The sequence below is a fragment of the Maylandia zebra genome, linkage group LG12 (genome assembly GCF_041146795.1).
Source record: "Maylandia zebra isolate NMK-2024a linkage group LG12, Mzebra_GT3a, whole genome shotgun sequence".
Classification (NCBI taxonomy): Eukaryota; Metazoa; Chordata; class Actinopteri; order Cichliformes; family Cichlidae; genus Maylandia; species Maylandia zebra.
Genome location: NC_135178.1, coordinates 2,650,960 through 2,671,715, shown reverse-complemented (window position 1 = coordinate 2,671,715; position 20,756 = coordinate 2,650,960). Strand labels below are relative to the sequence as shown.

At 40.1% G+C, this 20,756-nt stretch overlaps 1 protein-coding gene across 1 annotated transcript; it reads right to left on the bottom strand.

Moving 5' to 3' along the window:
* Window positions 1-903: 903 nt before the first annotated feature.
* On the bottom strand, window positions 904-19,480 carry LOC101466168 (nuclear receptor subfamily 5 group A member 2). The gene is made up of 7 exons (XM_004558597.5): window positions 19,217-19,480; window positions 17,685-17,803; window positions 17,217-17,358; window positions 16,034-16,689; window positions 8,705-8,824; window positions 7,724-7,871; window positions 904-3,545 (listed from the first exon to the last, which is right to left on the bottom strand). The coding sequence occupies exons 1-7, from the start codon at window positions 19,236-19,238 to the stop codon at window positions 3,292-3,294; spliced, it is 1,461 nt and encodes a 486-aa protein (XP_004558654.1). The 5' UTR covers window positions 19,239-19,480; the 3' UTR covers window positions 904-3,291.
* Window positions 19,481-20,756: the final 1,276 nt, after the last annotated feature.

Below are 20,756 nucleotides of genomic sequence, written 5' to 3'. Positions count from 1 at the left end.
GTTGCTCTCTCATTCGTTTAAATCTCATGCACAATAAATGCCAGGCTTCATTCTGCTTCCTCCTGCCCACAAGTTCAGTGGAAATAGCTCCGAATCCAGCTTAGCATTAAAGATGAGAAAAAGGAACAGATTCAGCGGACCACTCAGATTATTAATGTGGGTTTAATGTTCATAAAGTAAGACTGTAGACGTACAGTTCAACATGTGGAGTGTAAAACACAGATTTGTACTGACCAGATCTCAACAAACAAGTGGAGCAATGAGTATGTTTGTGCCTGAAATCCGATGTATCTGGCTCGTGTTATTTGCCACAGTAACTGTGTGCTCGTGTAATTTGTTCTACAGCAACAACGGTCTCAGTATGTGGAGGGGAAATGATCAAAATACTGTTCAGATATCAAAGTAAGAATTTGACATGTTTTTATAAATCGTGCATATTTAGAGATTATGTAGTTGGACAGTAGAGGAAGACAGTTTCTGTTCTGGCATCCTTAATCGCTTAATATCCACCAGATCATTGGCGACCTGTCTGTGATTAAATTAACATCTACACCTTTAAATAGAATTTTATTTGAAACGCCAACAGAAGCTTTAGACAGAAACATGTTGTTTGTCTAGTCTGCCTGTTTAGCATGTGGCTAACAAACAAACCCTAGACAGGTCACTGATCAGCTGGTAGATGTTGGGAGGTTAAAAATATTTTTTAAATGCATAAATAAAAACATCTTTAAAAGACATGCTACCCTTTGGAAGAACTGTCAGTATAACTGTTGTATATTTCAAACCACTGACATTCCTGTCAGGATGTCACTCGTGTTGTACAACATAACATAACTGACGGGAATATTTCCACAGTGAAACAACGCTCTGTGCCTTTAGTGCAAAGCTGATGAATGTTGTGTAAAAACAGCCAACACACCAATCGAGCTTTACTTCATTGATTTTTTTTTATTGGTTTGATGCTGTTACAATAAAATATATTTAAAAAACAAAAAAAGATTTTGGTCACTCTCTCTTTGAGGAGAAAAGCACTTCAGTTTAAGACAGGACAGACGCTCAACTCACAGGAAAGAAGAGAGAACCAAGACCAGAACAAAGAAAGTGAAAACAAGAGAATCAGCTCCACAGTAGTAGCAATTTGACCTCAACATAAAGCAGAGAACGTTTTTGTGCTGAAATGTATCTTTATCTTGCAGCAGATATTCACTTCACAACATAAATATACTATACAGAGTGATTACACATAACTATCTCAATTGGAACACTAAGTGTGTGTGTGTGTGTGTGTGCGTGTGTGCAGGTGGTGTGACAGACGTAAAGGTAAGGCTGGAGGAGTGATTGTCGACGCCCACATCAGTGGACCAATAACAAATGATCTTAAACAGCTGCACAACATTAAAACATTTGACTGTTTTTAACTCTCACTGTCACTCTGACTGTGTGAGACCCTAACCCAGCGTGGGACAGAACAAAGGAAGTGCCACAGATGATGCTGCAAACACAGACTTCAGTGCTGCGATGCAGTGGATGCTCGACTGCCTCGGTTTAAAGCACGCTGTCATTATTCTTTGTGGTACAAAGTTTGGCTCCGCGAGTCGTTGCACACGTTGCTCTTTCACGTAGTGCTCGCTAAATCTGAAGAGAAATGCCCACTAAGCAACACGTCAACAACCACAGGTCAGCTGTACAGCTTGTTGTAAGCTAGCTTTGTCTCGCCGCTCTCGTTGAGCACTGTCACCAACATCCGCGATGATGTCATCAGAATGGAGCAGTGGGCGGAGAATGAAGATAAATAACTTCTAACATTCTTAAGGCTGAATAAACAAATGAACTATTTATCCTGAAAATTGGAGGTCAAATTTCAACAAATGAGAATAACACCTGATTTTTGTTTATGTACATAATTTTAAAAAAACAAACAAACAAGCAAATGCATCAGCAAAGTCATCAGATATCTCTAAATATTGCCGTCACTTAAAGGGAATCTGTAGTGGAGTTTCCAATTTTATATTTAGTCTTGTGTCCTGTTACAGAGGTGGATGTTCATATTAAACATTCAAATAATGAAGTCAAATAAAGAGAAATCCCTGTGAGCCTGAATGTTTTCCCTCTGACTGGACGCTGTTACAGGAGACATCACACACACGTATACGTCTGTAATTATTTATTCAAGCATGTTAAGTGAAGCTGAAATGAGCTTAACCAGATTCATTAATATCCTTCTCTTATGTTTCACTTCAGTTTTATTTATGTAGCACCAAATCAAGGTACAACAATAATACAATATTATACTTTTCAGTGTTTTGTTTTTAGAAGCTGCCAATAATTCAGTTATTAATACGTTTGAACGTGTGCATCCCAAACATGGTCACCTGGCTGTGACCACTGGCTGTGTACAGTTTCTCTCTTTTATCTCCTGCGTTGTTTGTCTCTCTCTTCTCTGCCTCTCTCTCACTTTCTCTTCTTGTTGTTTGATAAAACACTTAATGTGTTTTTCTCAATACTGCCTTGGCATTTATATATTAACATCTAGATAGATTTAAACTAAACTTTATTTATGTCTGTTGGGCTTCTCTAGCAGTGCTACTCTAGTCTGACGACATGACATCATCAAAATAATAAAGATAATCTAGGATAAGCATCTAGGATGTAGCATCAGATACTGGGATCAAAAACGTCTCATTCAGATATTAAAATATTACTTTGGAAAGAGAAAACAAATATTTGCTGTAAAAAGTAAACATTTGCTCATCCAGCAAATACCTCCATCCAGTGATGTGACTGCAAATTTCACGCTGAAGGCCTTGTCAAAATTTGGTAGCGATACGACAAAGATATTTTGAGTGTGAATGTTACAGATTGAAAAAGGTGGCAATGAATGACGTGTATCTAAAGAGTAACTGTTTGATGGGCAGCTCTGTGGAATTCATGTTATATTTGCTCAAAATAGATAGAATGTAACTCTATACGCAGGTCGAACTTTAGATGCTTGAAAACAAGTTAGAAAATCCAGTTTATAGGTATAAGGTCACGTTAATGTAGCTCTGCAGGACATGAAAACATTAATATTCAAAATCTCCAAACTACCGGTGAGCACACACGCAGCTTTATAATTCCAAACTTTAAGGAACTTTTTTTCCATCCAACTCAAAACATAAAAAGTGCCACAAAGGTGACCCGGGGGAACCTGTCTAGTGTCATTCAACATTTTCGTCACTCGCTCTTTTCCGTCCACACACACTCTCACCTAGACAAATAATATATGGTGGCGGAGCGTCCTGCTCACGCTCCTCACACACACGCCCTCTTAGCGTGCAGCATCTCGATCAGCAGGTTGTTGCAGGGCACCTCTCCACTCACATGCATGTAGCATAGGTAGTCCTCGGCCTGCGTGCTGAGGGAGCGCAGCTCCGGCAACCGTACCAGCAGCTGGCTGAACTTCTCTTGGAACTGAGGGTAGGCAGACAGGGTGTACTCCAGCAGAGCAGCGTTCACCTGCTCCTGGACGCCCTCCACAAACGCCTGGTTCTCCAGCAATTTTACATCTAAAGAGAGCAAAGTTAGTTCAGGTTAATGTGTGAGCAATTACAAACTGGCTGACGAGTGCAGAAAGAAATCATTCATTTATTAATATGCGCCACATCACCGGTGAGCTGTCCAAGGTGGAGACCAAGGTCGGTTTGGTTAATGCTGGGTTTGAAGTCATATGTAAACAGACACATTTTTGCAGTAGAAATGTGGCTTTTCTAGCAGATGTTGTGCAAAGTCTGTCTCATATATAAAATTTGACATTGGCAGCCTGTTCAGACTACAGAACAAATTCTATAAAGAATGTTAAACCCTACCCATCACCATGAATGTCACACATGGAGGATGTTGTGTATAAAATGCACATCTCCAAAGTCAAAAAATAGGAATTCAAGCCAACAAACATCAAAGCTGTTTAAATGTTTTGTGAACTTGGGGATGAAGTACATCAGCACAGTGTGGAGCTGGAACAAGACATCAGATGTTTCCTTTTTCACAAACTCGTCTTTTTATGTCGGTGGCTTAACAAACAACCACGCCCCAGACTAAACCCTGCATGGGTCACCACAGTGATGAGCGTTGACTCAGCACCATTTAGCCATTTGAAGTAAAATAACTTGTTATAATTTGTTCTGCACATTTCTGTCTTCTTGAGACTAAAGTTTTATTATCAAAAGTTAACTATGGACCAGAGAGGACTGGGAGCTGCTTCAGAAAAGATTTGCAGGTATGTTTTTCACACCAATGTGAAAATTAGTTACCTCTGTAAAGGCTTATGGAGCGATTCACACTGATCATAGCCGGCAGCGCTCTGTGTAAAGACCATTTTCATTTAGAAACATTTCTAAGTATCTAACTATTGTTCTGCTATGTCAGTTAACCTTGGCTTTACATGTATATATACATATATATATATATATATATATATACACAGGGTTTTTCATCTTCACCACAGCTGCACATTTTCACCTTGGAATTGCAGTTGTACCAACAGCATCAGAAACACAAACTGAGGCAGAGTCATATCGTGCAGACCCAAACAAAACAATCCTGTTAACTCGAAGGGCGGGGCCTGGTTGTGATGAGCACAAAACGATGAATGAACAATATTATTAGCTGTTTGATGATGCTGAAGGTTCATTTCAGCCCAGTTTGAAGGCTGCGTTATCAGTAACATGAACAGCTCGTTAAGCCACCGGTATGAAGGTTCTACAGGCTTTGTGGTTGGTGTTTGTAATCTGTTCCCACCCAGCAAAAATAAGTTAAAAAGACGCTTTTGACAACAACGAACGTCACCTCAGGTTCAAAGGAAGAGCGCTGAACACGTGTGCATTCCTCAAACACAGCAGATTTGAATCCAGACCTTTCTCCATATCAGTGCTAACCACTCCACTACCAAGTATAACAGTTTACTTATATAGCAGCGATTCAACCCAACATTTTAAATAGTGGTGGAGAAATAAAGCCCTTTTAACGGGAAGAGACCTCCAGCAGAGCCAGACACAGGTGGGGGCCATTATGGGCCATGGATGGGTGGAGGTTGGGAAGGGCTGGCAAAAATGTAGCACACAAAGACGTGTGTTGCAAGTGATTTGAGGGCCATACAAGCTCTACGTGCAACACACAATGACCTGGTCTGATCTATATTCAATTTTAACATTTTTTTTTAATTATGAAAAGTCGGCTTCACTTTTTAGCCAAATTTGGACGTAAAGGTTACCATTACTGACCAACCAGAACTGGCCAAGAAAAGAACATTTTTCCCTCTCAGAGCAAAAGGTGCAGCAGGACTCAAGGCTTTATTTCAAAATCGGTTTAAAAGCGCTCATAAATCATTCATTTGAGGGATAAATACACTGAAAAAAAAGGGATTGGCCATCTCTTGGATTTACGTAAGCATCTTGCGTGTATTTAACACAAGTGCCTCATGCTTTAAAGTTAAGTGTAACTATATAGTGTAGAAGCTACATGATATGCAGAGAGGGTAGATTAAATTGTTCATATCATGTTTGATTGAAGTAAGTCAATAATATAGCAACGTTAAATCTCGCGACCCTGCACGGGATTCCAGTCTCGCACTCTTTGGATCGTGGTTTGAGGAAGGCATCCATCTCAGGCAAGTCGAGCAGCCGCCTCTACTTTTTTCAGTTTACCGAAAACAGTAAATTGGGTGGTTGTTACATTAAAAAAGGCTTCCTTGTAATTTGAACACAAAAAGTTCATGTTTCTTTCTTGAATGTAATTAAATCATGCAGGATCTGTTTAATTTGTTCTTGTTGAGATGACCTGATACAATCTAGTGAGAGTGGTTAGTTGCTGGACTCATGAAATTCACAAGATCACACGAGATTTCAAGCTGCAGTAAAATCAGTGGAGTTATAGGAGGCAGACAACTGCACACACACCGTGCATGCTATCGCTATTTATTGTGGTTTAACTTGTCAAGGACAAAAACGTACAGAAAATTCTGCATCAAGCCTTGAAATCACAGCTTTCCTGCTTTTGTTAATTCTGGATTGGTGGTTAGTGCTGTTGCCTCATAGCAAGAAGGTTCTGGGTTCAAATCCACAATCTGCCTAGTTTGCAGTGGTTTCTCTCTGGGTGCTCTGATTTCCTCCCACAGTTAAAAGTCGTGCAGTTATTAGAGTTAAGTTAATTTGTGATTCTTAATTACCGTGAATGTGAGTGCAAATGGTTGTTTGTCTCTATGTGATAGAGCTGTCAGTTCAGGGTTATACCCCTGCAACCCGGATAAAGAGGATGGTAGTCATTGTAGATCCATTCAGCTTTTATGTTAACCACACTCTAGACTTTGTTGAACATTATGTAATATGAAGTCAACATGTAGTATTTAAGTGACCAAGTAGTATTGGGGTAAAGGTTATTGAGTAATGTTCAAATAAAATGACAAAATTGCGAAGAATTAAAATATTCCAAGAGCTCAACTTACTTCATCTGAACATGTTTCAGTCGCGTTTTATCAACACAACATGCACAGGCTTATTGAATATGAATAAGTTGTGTTGGTTTAACTCAGTTGTTTAAGTTTCTGCCAAAGAAAAACAGTTGTGTGCAACCAATGTCCACATGGCCTTTTTTCAGTACTAGCTTTATGTGTATGATGTACCTATACTTTATGTATTTAGTAAGGTGAATGCGTGTGGGTGGCTGCGTGTGTGTTTTTATGCGTGCGCGGTGCATGTGAGACAATAGCCGAGCCCTCTGGTGGACTGGCATTCAGCATCAGCTGAGCTCATCGTTGAGAATCCATTCACGCAGTAATTAAATGTTTTGAATCAATGTTCTGAATCATCTTTTCAAACTGCTTAAGGGCAATTAAATTACCCCTGACAAACCTGACTCTGAAGATGAGGGAAAGCAACAGAGCAAGCAAAGGAGCCACTGCCAAAGGCAGCAAATATTTTCTGCCTATGACAAGTGCTCTCCTCATTCAAAAAGCTCTTTGTTCCCTGCTTTGCCAGCGCTAAACAGCAAACACTTCAGGGAATCTGTTCGAGCCACATTTATGCTCTCTCCATCTGCACAAGCCGCTACATGAATGCCGGCCCTGCTATCAAATGATAGACCCATCCATTACGCTTCTTTTGAATGCCATTAGTGGACAATGGAGGAGGATGTCTTTGTTAATATCAGCTTTTGTCAAGCCTAGAAATTTAATTAAGTGAATTTATTGGAGGGAAAAAGGCCAGTTTGGAAAACACTTGTAACCTCATAGATAAAAATGCTCCTGCAGATTATCTGCAATTGTGACATTTTTTTCATTAGGATGTCAGTGTTGCTATTCACAATCTGAGAAAAGACAGCACCAGTATGGCCGTGCAGCTCCATGAAGTTGATTGATTTTTGCATCTGCTAGCCTTTGAAAAATGCGTGATTTACAGACCACACACATAAGTCCACACTTTTCAAAACAGTTTTATTTGCAAAAAAGGTCAAAAGGTTCCCTCTTACTGTACTTAAATAATCATTTTTAGAAGAAGAGACTTTCTATCTGAAATGTCTGTATTGTGTCTCCTCCTTCAGCCTCTAAGCTGAGAAACTTATCAGCAGTTTGTAAAAACATCGTAGTAAGTTGGATGGAAGCAACGGTAACGGTGCCGGATGCTAGTTATTTGCCGTCATAATGCATCCCCTCATTGTATTGCAGCAATGATGCACAAACAAGATGACTCACTTGGGTTGAAAAGGAGGAGGAATTTCAGACAGGCGATCTCTCTGCGGTCGACCTGCAGCACCCGCAGCCTCGCTGCCAGCTCCTGACCTCTTTGGACCAGACTGGAGAGTGTCCCCTCAGCCTGAGACAGGATGGATGACAGCTCCACCTGCAACACGGGCTACTGGTTATTTCCTTTGCCCCTTATATTCATGAGACTTTAGCAAAGACAAATATCCCGGGTTAGTGCGTTGGAGGATTTTTTTGCCTGTTTAGCACATGGCTAACAAATCCACTCCCCCTGGACGGGGCAGCAGTGAGCGGGGGACACGATTACATTCAAAACCCAAAGGCTTGGATCACCTCTGAGTACATAAGTGTGACATTTTATTTTTTTCCACAGTGTCATGTTAAGTATTTGACTTTCCAAACACTAAAGCTTACTTGTTCCCCGAGGTTAACTGCACCCATTTTGTAGAGAATATCGATCCCGGGGAAATTCCAGAGTCCCTGCACCTCACAGTGATGACAGTCTAACCACCAGAATTATATATGCTTGCAAACACTGATGTAAGGTGAATTAAATAAAGACAAAGAAACATAAATAGCCTTAACTTTAACACTAAACTGGACTTTGAGAGATTTATTGGATAAACGGCCTTTCCAGAGTTTCCCTTTTTTTCTATATGTCTGTTAAGTTTATTTCACTAATAATTGTTGGCAAATAAAAAAAACTATATGTTTTTTTTGATGAGACACATATGTCTCTCTATATTTAGTTTAGAGCATGGAGATTTTGCATTAGAATTTGAACTACTGTTAGGATCAGAATATGTTAGTACAGATATCAACAGCCAGTGAAATATAAATGAATACTGCTAAACATAGTGTATATATATTTTTATACGAAAACAGTAAAAACAAAACTCCTCTGGATTGGGTGCAATGTGTGGAGCACACTGGGTGGTGTGCTGATGGGAAGTTGTGCGAGGGAGTTGTTACCTCCTGGCCGGTCACCAGCAGAATGCTGTCTTCCTTTGCGTGTTGCACTTGTCTGAAAATGTGATCCAGGACGAGCAGTTCAGACCAGCAGTTATGAAGCAGCTTCATTTGATCTCCCACCTTCAGGAAACGCAGACAGACAGACGCAAGAAAAGCAGACAAAGAACAAAGATGAACTCAGTGGAAAACAAAAGACATCTCATATTGTTTCATAAACTCGCTCTCACATTGAGCTCGTTTCTGACCAGAAAGACGAAAAATATTTACACCACTGTCACCAATTAGTTTAAAAATAAAAGGACTATGGGGGGAAAAATTAGGCTTTTAATAGCAAAACATCTGTGTGTGTGTGTGTGTGTGTGTGTGTGTGTGTGTGTGTGTGTGTGTGTGTGTGTGTGTGTGTACTCTCCTTTCATACTGGCCCAGCAACACCTAGGACCTCTCCAGCCTCCTCACCTCTCCCCAGCACCCCCACCTTTCCCTTTTCTGCTCTGCTCTGGGGGATGGGTGCATATGTGTTTCCCCCCACCCGACTGTATCACACCCATAATCCTGCTGCCACAATATTGTCTGTAAAGTGAAGGACACAGCAGTCAGTAATTTTGCGGTCGCAGCTGCTAATAGGCCCAGACCCCATTCATCTGACATGGAGCTGACAGAATTACAGTCCATCTGAATGAAGCTATATATCAGTCACAGAGGTTGCAGTCTTGCCACAACACTCATCTGCACCGGTGCAGTGGTGGGGGTCTGGGCGTGCAGTGATAAAGGAAGGGGTTAAGGAAGCAAGAGGTCTCGGCGACCTCCTTTGCTTCCTCTCCAAGAGAAGTTGGACACTCAGCTGCGGCCCACAAAAAAAAGCTCAGAAATAGCAGGCTGAGTGTAGAAGGAAGGCATTTCTTTCATTTGCCACATGGATTCTTAATGTTTGTGTCTCTGCTGGGTTGAAACTGATATGTCAGGTATATACGTGTTAAGTGTCATATTACCTGTGAGGGCCATATTTTATGAAATGACAGGAAACTGTAAATGTTGTCTGTCATAGTCTACTGCCTTTACTGACATCGTAACTGCACACTGATACTGTATCCATTCCTCTGCAGAGCAGCCAACCGTGATGATATTTCCCAAGCGATATCTGTGTTGCATGTGGAAAAGGTCACCGATGGGCGGGTTGGCAGTTCAGGAATTTTTAAAAATCATCACCTATTTGGTTAAAAAAGCTGTAAGCAAATTTTCTAGATTCTGAATGTAGCAAAAACAACCCCTAATTCTATTTCTATGCTTTGTTGTGTCAGCAGTAACCTCACAGATGGCTTCATTTGGTCATCAGTTGGTTTTCACATTGATAAAATAAAGTCTGGTTAAACTTTGGTGTAATAATTTGGGCTTCTTGCTACTTTCTTCTTATTGGACAGCCACAGCTATATGATTGAAGTTTGCTTTTTTGTAATGACAACAGAACAAAAGAACAGGGCTACAAAAAAATCTAAATCAGAGGACTTATTGATTATATCTCAAAACACTTTAACTTGATTCCAGCTATCAGCTGAACCCTTGTTTTAACTGTTCAGGGTTCCAAAAGCGTTCCAGCAACTATACTGGCCCAAGTACTGCAAGGCAGAATGATCTGATATGAACACAGCTTTATTCTCGAGGTAGAGAATGATGAATGTACTTCACCATTCCTTCTAGGTCTGTTTCCAGCCTTGATCTTCCAAAGACAGCTATTACATTTTGAGTTGCAGAGGCTGGACCTGGCCCTGCCAGCTAACAAATATGGTGTTAGTGACTTTTAAGAAAATATATTAGTTTTGACAGTTCTGGTCAAAGTGGCAACTTGGGAACAGAAATGTGCATGCAGCACCAGTGCAAGCATGGGAATATAGCAGCAGAGCTTCTTGCATGCCAATCAGTCAGTTATTTATCTTCTGAGCTTTGATAGAGAAGTGATAGGACAGTTTTTCAAACAAACCTGGGGGTTGTTTGCTTTCTGTGCACCTGTGTTTAGTAACTAGCGAAACACTTGGAGTACTGCGGTAACACTCTGAGTGCACGTTCACTAATATATCACACACTCTGGGGAGCAAAGAACACAAGCAATAATTCATGACCAGAAAGCAACATTCAACTAATCCAAAGTTTTTGATTTAATATTTAGATGTGATCTTTAATAAGTTTGACCCTGCAGTCATTCCAAAATGCAGTTTTTGCCTTCTGTCCATATTTTCATGAATAACGTGTATTTTAAGTAAAATTTCCAGCCTTTAGTAGCGTTTGTGTTCATTGTGTGCATCTCAGCCACGTTTTCCATCATCACCAGGTGAGCAGAAGGTCAAACATATGACAGACAAAGGCCACCTCTGGGGAAATTGCAGCAATCGATAGCTTTCATTCTGCAAATAATTTAGTAACAATGTAGGCAAGCGCAGAGAAGAGCTGCGATGGAGAGCTGACATTCCCCCGTTATCGTCTGCATGGAATGTAATTATCCAGCCCAGGGAAACGGCTCTTTCAGCGGGAGGCTTTCTTGGCAAAATATGCACAGCTTTGTTCTCACTGTCCATGTTGGCTGTCCACTGTGCATAAAAATGGTGTAAATGTCAGCACAAGTACATTGGATGTGTATAAAAGGAGACTCCTGGCAGGGAAATGAAACTTGTGAGAAAAGCTGTCACTTCAAAATAAGGATATAAGAGGAAAACCAGCATTATTCATCTTTTTCCGTATTTTGGTTCATGGCCTGACAAAACTTTTATGAACGGGGAATTAGACATTAATGCAAATTAGAACATATTTCAAATCTGAAGCGATATAATTATGTTTTAAAAGCTGTTGTTTAGTCTGACATCTAGAATTAGACATTTCATGAAGTCCGTGAGAACCAAACCAGTCCAAAGTAAATCTGTTGTTTGTCAGATTTAGGTTTCTCTATAGCAGCAATACTTGCTTGAAAATGCATTTACAACATATCTTACTAAGAATGTTATATATATCAGATATTATAATACCATCACGTTGCCTTCCAACTACCAAGCAATGGGTTAAAAAAAGAAGCACTCGTATTTATTATTGTTCTGTCGTGATTGATTATGTCTGTTTGTCCAAGCAGGAAAAATAATTGTGCAGCATGTACTAGCAGTCCTGCTACTAGTACTATGACTACTACTAATTATAATAATGTGCTCTTTTAAATGAAAGCTACAAATTATATGCTGTAATTACAACTATTTCTAAGTCTGATTAAAATGTTTTATATTAAATAACAAAGCCTAAGGTTACAGAAGGCTAAGGTTAGCTCTCATTGATTTCCTGCTGCCGGGTTATATATATGTACGAGTAAATAATTTGATATTAGCAAAAAGAAAATCACCTTTGTATCTTATATTCAGTTTTTAATTAGTTTGCATTATTTGAAGACTAACATGAAGTATTTGTGTAACCCATGCTAATCTTCAGAGGTGTATCCCCCCCCCAGTAATACCTTCTCCATTTACATTATTTTAAATATCACTGATAATTGGTGAGAATAAATGACCATTATTATGTTTCTAGCTGTAAATTAATAACTGGGAATGGGCATGTTGTGGAATGTTCCAGCGTGTGCATATTTTGTCATAATGTGTTGTTTTTTGTGTTTCTTCCACAAAATTTACATTTTGGTTTTGTGACTCTGTGACACCATGAGTGCAGTGGGTTTCTGACAATCACTGAAGAGATAGGCCGAGCATAATGCTCTACTGTTGCTTCACATAAAGTGAAGTAGTAATAATAATTATAATTAATATAAATGTATTTGTGCATCACAGAGTTAAAAGTGCTCCTCAGCTCAAATGTATAAGCATGCATGTTCCAACATGCAGACGCATTGTCAACCATGCGGTCCAACATTAATTCCAACACACTTCTATACCTACAAATAGATGCAATATAGAGGGAAAGATTTTTAAAAATGACTTTTCAGCAGTTGTATAAAACAAACCACAGATTCAGCCAAACTGGAAAGCGCAAATAGGTATGATATGTGAGTCCTGAGTAGCTGTTGACTTGCTGCTGTATTCTGCACCAACAGGAAACTGGCTAAGCAGGAGCAGCAGTTAAAGTTCCAGATTATTGAATGACAGTAAAGATTTGATTTTGGGGGGATATATCTTCGATGAAGGAAACGAGACTGGATGAGCTTAGCGAGCTTAGTCAGATTCAATATTTAGATGTTGGTCAAAGATGATCCCAAGCAGATGATTTGATGTTACTGGTGAGGAGGCCAAGGTCCTGACCTCCTTAGAGGAGCTGTCAGGACCAAACACTAGAACATCTTTTTAACTAAAACTGAGAGGATATTTATCCCATTTATCCCAAAACTTTGTACTGTGCTTGTGTCGACTGTATACCAACACACACTTTGTACATTATCAGTAGAAAGAATTAAATGTCTGCAGCTGGATTAAAATGATCAGATATTAAAATTTACTGTATATTCTGATGATATTTGTTGATAACAAAATATGATGAGCTGCTGTGTGTTCCTCCTGTGCTGCTGAGACTGAGCAGCAGTTTGGCCAAGTATCCCCTCACACAGGCACAGACGCAGTATAAAGATACCTCGTTGTGTTAGTGTGAGAAGATGCAACCAAAAAAACCATCATCCCCACAATGGGAGCTTTGTCTCTGCGACAATAAACAGACAAAGTAACAATAAAATAACAATAAATAAGTAACAATAAAATAAATTAATCAGCATGCATCGATGTTCTCAGAAACAAATAATCATTTTTAGTCCATTCAGTTCATACTTTGAGTTGCTATTTGAGCAGGACAGTGAGCTCGAATAAAATGTTATAAAATCTGGAAGCTGTGAGCTACACTTACTCAATAAAGCTTTCCAAACACACACACACACACACACACACACACACACACACACAAAGAGCTTACAAAATCGTACAAAAACATCAGAGGGCCTAATACTGTGTTTAATGTTTGAAACTAATAAGATGTTACGTCTTATTAGTCTTATTAGATGTTAAAATTCATCGGATCTGTAGACCAGAGCAAAACCCATGAAGGATTTTGGAAAAACATTCTTATATTTAACATTTTAAAAAACTGTTCGGCCTCTGACAATGGGGGAGAGAGGGGTGGGGGAGAGAGGGGTGGGGGTTAGTGTTTGTCACTGGAGAAAGAAAAACTGAGCTCAATGGGAAGAACTGTTACAATTCAAATTCCATCTCCCTGCATGCAGGTTGGACTCACAGAAAGGTTTATCTGACGATCAGTGTAGGTTTTCTTGTGTTTTCTTTTTTTGGTAATTTTGCATGATTAGTTTTTGACTTGACTGCATAAATTGCTGTATGCATGATCTTTTTGCTGCAAGCAGTAAATCCAGTCATAAGGAAACCACTCAATGCTTTTCACATGCAAGAATATGAACCACTGGCTCCTCACATCCAAGACCCAGGAGTAAATATCTAGACGTGACTGCGTGTGAAGCAGGAAAGGAGCAGAACTGCTCTGACTGTACCTCAGTAAATAAACTGCATCTGATGAAAAGACACCAAGGACCAAATCACACCAAGGACAGCATCAACCTTTTGTTGCTAGTTAAACTGTTTAATTGGTAGAATCCCTTTGGCCATGGCTGGTTGACAGATGATTGTTCGTCAGCACAGACACATCATATCATGACTTATTGAAGAAGGTGACATTTTCGTCTTTGTTGTGTTACCTGTCTGATTTGTCAGGAAAGAATAATAATTCTCCATTTTCACTCAGAATACGAGGTGTGCGTGCAGCAGTGCCATCAGCAGCAGCGCAGTGAGTTCTGACTTCGTTCTGACTGCGCTGCTAAAGCTTACAGCGTACACAGACGGGTCGGCACACAGACAGATGTTTGATCATCATTCTCTGAGGTGTGTGTGATATTATCACCTACCAGGAGGAAATAAGAGGCTGAAAGTGCTGTGTTACACAGCTAAACGACATCAGACCAACTAGTCCAGTTACTCCAACTGCAGCTTTTTAGAGCTGCGCAGTGTTGGAAATAACAGTTCAATATCAGGAACACTGATTTTTCAAGAAAAACTTATTGAAGGCACTGACTGTAACAGGACATCATATAATGTAATAATGGGGACTGGTGACAAATTAAAGGAAAAGGTTGACTCTGTTATGCTTGGTGAGGCCTTTTGCTGCCATGGTTTAGGTTTGCTTATCCCCATCTACGGGCCACAATCATCAGGTTTATGCACTGGCCTTCACACACCAGATCTCAGCCCAACCAAACACCTGTATGACATGTCACCAGCATACTCGACCAAATAAGAGAAGATTTTTTTGGCAGAATGGTGTTTCTCCCTTCAGCAGATTTAGAGAGATTTGAAGAATTAAAGCTGTTCTGGTTGCTCAACACCTTAGAAAGACCCTTGTTTTCGCTTTAATCTGTCATTACTGTCATACATCATAATTATTGAAGTTTAATAGAGCACTTCTTTCTGTTCGTTTAGAGGAAAAAAACATATTTTAAGAGTTATGAAAAAGAAATTCTCCTCTGCAGTAAAAATTAACGGGACATTTGAGAAATGTGAAATCAGAAATAGCATTCACATGAATTCAAGCAAGTGAGAGCCTCTATGAGAACGTGATAGCAGCAGCAGTCGTGCTGGGAACACTTTCTGAATGGACTGCGAGTGGATTGTGAGTCAGCCGTGGGCGCCAGCTTCATCACATTTGAATTGCATTCATGTGTTTGTTGGGTCTGAAAGCCTGTGAACTTATTAATACAGACTTAAAACAAGCCATCGTCTTAATCCTTTTCAGAAACAGTAACATCGCGGCACCGTGCTCCCTTTTTCTGACAAACAGCAAACAGAAACAAAGGAAGAATGGATTCAGCCGTCCTTGTAAAAAGCTTTTGTGAGCGTGATGAACTTTTATTTTTTCACTTCTGCATATTTTAGACATAACCATAAAAGATCTTCAGAAATGTTCGGCTTTTACTGCTTGATTGTCACTGGATCAATATGTGTTTTCTTTCGTATCTTTTATTTCAGTTTTTATTTGTGAATTCTTGGAAAACCAAATGTGGGACTCAAGCGGCTGAGTCTGAGAAAACATCCCTCAAATCTAAACCGACAGATTCTTTTTGGGTGAATGCGCCACATGAAAATTCTAATTTTGGGTTATGAAGCATTTTCTGGTAGATCTCAGGTTTACTAAAATACTGCATGGAGCCTGTATGTACATGTATTGTGTCTTTGTCACATGTTTTGCAAGTGAAACCATGTACGGTTCATTTCAAACACTCAACACGGTAAAGAGTTTGCTACTCACCCTCAGCTCCTTAAAGAAGATGCAGCTCCGAGCCCACTCCACTATGGAGAACAGAGTCTGGTCTGCCATCCGACACATGAGGCTGAAGGTGCTGGGCTTTTCCAGCCGACCCCGGCCGTTTTGCTCCTGTTGCAGGTGAGTCACAATCTTGTTCTGGACGACCAGCTCGTCCGGGTCACAGCGCAGCAGCTCCAGAACCAGTGGCGGCAGGCTGGGGGGTTGCAGCGAGGCTGAGGGGTACATGTCTGGGTAAGGGTATCCTGTAAGAGTCTCAGGGGAGCTGGTGTAGTCGGGACACTCGGCTTTAATCGCCCTTCCGGGAAAGGCTGTGTACTGGTACTGGGTGGTGAGGGGCACGTGTGACTGCATGGCCATACCCAAAGACGGGGGTCCGTAGAGATTAGCCTCGTAGTCTGTGGGAGTGATGGAGCTCGGGGAGGAGGGGAGCAGGCTTTTAGAGATGGTGGGAAGGGTGTGCAAGGTGCCAGTGAAGCCGTAGTCTGCCTGCAGAGGAGAGGCTGGCGGAGGAGCCGTGCTCTCCAACTTGAAACCGTTGGATCGTATCAAAGCTTTCTTCTGCTGTTTCAAGGCCCTGTCTCTCTTGTACATGGGGCCAAATTTATTCCTACCCCCACGCATGCGGTCTGCACGCACCGCTGTCACACATGAGACAAAAGGAGAAAACAGGTTTACAGACCCAAAAACCATCGACTGCCTCTTACACTGTGCAGACGTGCGGAGCTTTATGAGCACTAAACTCTTGTTCACAGTATTCCTACAAAGTAATTAACAGCCTTGTCTGTCTTTTTTTTTTTTTTTTGCTTCCCTTTTTAGGGCTGAGAAGAATCCCCGAGGAGTCTGTGCAGCTTTACTCCTTCTTCCCCGGGGAGTCTCCAGAATTTTATCAGCAAGACAAGAATGTGTCGTTTTTCTGCTACGGAAGCAGGTGCTTTCCTTTGCATTGCTGTCTGGGAATCAATCCCATCCCATGTGTGCAGGAAACACTGCATGATAGCCAGCACCATCGCATAAAGAAGTGGCCTCAGATAGACTTTAATATTATTTATTAGATTTATTTTATCATATTAAAATAAATGGTGGCAAATCACAGGCAAAATGTCCCTGTTTCATTATTATTATTATTATAATTACTATTATTATTATTATTATTGTAGTAGTTTACCTTCCAGCCGCATCCCAACACTGAGGCATTTCTGGAACCGACAGAAGGGACATCTTTTCCTCTGGGTCTTGTCTATTTTACATTCCTGGTTTTCCGCACACGTGTACCTCTTGTTGTTCTGCACTGTCCTCTTGAAGAAGCCCTGAAAACGAGCGACACACTGGTATCAAACGACTGGGTTTAGATTTCAAAATAAAAGGTCGAGAGCGACTGCCGTTTTTGTATTTAGATTTAATTATTTCGAAGCACATTTCATTAACATTAAAGCCTTCACACGTTAGCTAAATTGGGATAACGTAAGTGTCCATTTTTCGCTGCATTTATGTTTCACGGACATTAAATTCAGACAAGTTCAGCAGTTATTTCTAACAGCTGGAGAAGCAATAATTAGCAGCAGGTTTGTGGTTAGCGCTCATTTTCAAATAAATAAAAAAACCATGTCCTCGCGCATGGCTACCGTTTGCGTACCTTGCAGCTCTCACAGGTGAGCAGGCCGTAGTGATATCCAGACACTTTGTCTCCGCACACAGGACACAGCTCTTCCAGGTCCTCGTCGTATGTGTACTCCATCACCTTTAAAGTCACACCTGCCACACACACGCACAGTGAGTCTACCATGCAAATCGCCTCTGATAATTATTTCTGCCGTGTTTTTTAAAAGAATTATCAATTATAAAAAACGAATAAAAAAAAAATACAGATTCGCGTAATATTGTGCATTATTCCAACAAACATGACTTTTTACTTTTCGGCACTTAATCATTTTCCTACAATTTATTGTAGTTTCATCTCAACCTTTGACAGTTTGTTTTCATGTGAATGTGATATGAAATAACGATAATGTGTTTTTTTTCTAATAGAAGTTTAAATACATAAATTGCAATAAATCATTTAATTATTTTACAGGCATTTCTAGATGTAAATTATGAAATTTGTTTACATCATACAGTTAAATAAATGTTATGTAGGAGTGGAATTATTGGGTTATGTAAGATTTTAAATGAATAAATTATATTTTTTTAAATACATAAAAATAAAAAATAAATAAAAACAAATTAGATGAAAAACACAAGAGCGGATGTATTTAAAGACTTTTGCCCGAAAGGTTATTTAAGTAAATTTAAGCTTTAATTTTGTGTGTTGTTAGAGAAGCTCATCTCTACGGAGGCATACCGCAGAAAAACGTTATGCGTATATCTACCTGTTTTTTATTTTTTTATTTTAAATTAAGAAAAGTCAAATAAAAATGAATCTACATACAGCCACTATCGGCATCAATGAGACTCTCTCTCTATTGCATTATGAAATAACTGACAGACTATTCTTAACAACGAAATGTGTCTGCAGTTTGTTGTTGTGGTTTTGTTGCTTTCACCTGATCTGACTCCGCTGCTGAGTCTCGTGGTTCAGTCTCTAAGCTGACGTCGTTCATGAACCTACAGACACACGCGGCGGTGACTGATTATCCGGCCAAATGTTTACTTTTAGTTTTTTATTTTTACCGTTTTTGTTTGTTTGTCTTTGACGTTTCTGTAGAAACTGTCCGCACACACTGAAGTGAATCGGCGGTAAAACGAAATGAAGGCCGCTGAACAGTGAAGTGTGGAGGCCTCGCAGTTTGACGGGTAGTATTATTATTAGATCATAAGCAATATCATATTTTTTTCTTTATTTTTCACAGAGCAGCAATATTTCAAGATTTTAAAACAAAGTAAAAAAAATGACAGATGTTTTCCTGGACTGATGATTGTTTCAGTTAATTGAAATTTGCATTGAGGAAAAAATGCTGCCGTCTTATTTTCAAACAGTCTGAATTAACTTAATAATTAAACGACGCGTTGTGGCTCTTTGGAGCTTGTGTGTTTCTTTGAATATTTTTCTGACTGCATGTCGCGGATTTTTGTTTCTTGACAAGCATTTGGTTAAAATAAAAAGTCACAGCTGTGAAGGTGACAGAAGCTGGAGTGTAGAAGGCCATGTAGGAAAACGGAGGCACTTACCGTGAGCCTTGTCTCCCAACATTTGAGCAGCAGACAGCAGGCAGGCAGTGATGATTGTCTGATGATTAAAACCTGGATGTAGGTGTTGCAGCAGCCTTGCATGGGCTGCAGAGGAGAGCAAAATAAAAAAGAAAGAAAGAAAGAAAGAAAGGCCAACAGAATTCCGGGTGAGTGCTGTCTATATCGGGATGCTTTAGGAGCCAGAAGGGCCAATAGAAAGTGTAGTACGATGATGACCATTCACGAGCTCAGAGTGAAACTCCTTTCCTTCGCTCGCTCTTTACTGCGATTCCCTTATCGCCAAAGTTAGGCTGCCACGCTGCTATTGGTGGATGCCGAGTCATGTGACAGATGCTCTCCGCAGCCACAGAAAAATGCCTGGACAGAAGAGCCGAGCCGATGGAGGAGACGCACTAAACGTGCAAGTGAATGAATAAATTGTCAGAGAAGATTAGAAAAGCGCTCAGCTTTCGACGTTTAGAGAATAAAACACGCGTGTTTTCTTTCGATCTTTGTTTTCTTCTTTCATCATTTGAATGATCCACATGGTTGCATTACAGTAGAAAAAGAAATGTTTCAACTCTGGTAGGCTTAAAACAATTTAACGTTAATAATAATAACTGGGAAAAACGAAACAGGCTGTTTTAGTGTTTTAGCGTATTTCTGTACGATTACTCTAAAAGATATTGTTACTGTAGTTTTGTTAGTTTTTATGTGAGTGTGTTGCACATTTCATGTAATCAGAAGAGATTTTAAAAATGAGTTTATGTTTAATCGTATAAGCCTAAAAACCCTAAACCTAATTATGCTACAGGCTAACTCCTTATAGGCCTACATATAGATATTGCTTAGTAAGTCTATCAGCTTATTGTTACACTGGCTGTTGAGACCATGTTTGCTACTTCATGAGGCAGATTGCTATATTTATCTGCACTTGCTGATTGATTACATACTACAGAGTGGTGCCAGCACATAAGAGGGTGTTTCAGCAAAACGATACAGATCGCCATTAATAATAATTGACTCTGACAAGTCATTTTGCTTGGTAAGCGCAAAGAAAAAGTCCAACTGCCTATTGTTAGCTGATGCAGGAAGCCGTGGGTGGCTCCTGAAGATCCGTCAGGGCGCTGAGGGTCACTGTGAGACAGACAAAGCTGAGAGTCCTCAACTGTTAGGCCCCCAGTGTGATTTTTAAAGACCGGATGAACACAATGGTGACTGCAGTTGTGCTGCAAAACTCTCACATTCATTCATATCAGAACAGTTTCATAGACCGCTGACTGTCCTTGAGGAGGTGGGCCTGTTTGTTTTGTGTTTCTTCAGTTTACAAGAAAACAGGTCCAGTGATGTAATAAAGACAGTATTACCAGAGGACAAAATCCAGAGCGGAAAAATGAAGTCCCACAAACTGCAGCATTTACAGCCTGGGATGAAAGACACTTTTGACCTCTTTGGACAGTTTCCCTGGTGCAGCATTTCTGCCATGCTTTGCTTTTGGTGCCTTTACTAACATTTCTAATGGACTGTCAGAGTAAAAGTA

Excerpts from the sequence above, each read along its gene's own strand:
- LOC101466168 (XM_004558597.5), bottom strand. The coding sequence starts at position 19,238 with ATGTTGGGAGACAAGGCTCACG. Across the intron at positions 17,804-19,216 it reads GTTGGGAGACAAGGCTCACG|GTGTGACTTTAAAGGTGATG; the intron begins GTAAGTGCCTCC and ends TGTGTGTGGCAG. Across the intron at positions 8,825-16,033 it reads TCTTCTTTAAGGAGCTGAGG|GTGGGAGATCAAATGAAGCT; the intron begins GTGAGTAGCAAA and ends CGTTTCCTGAAG.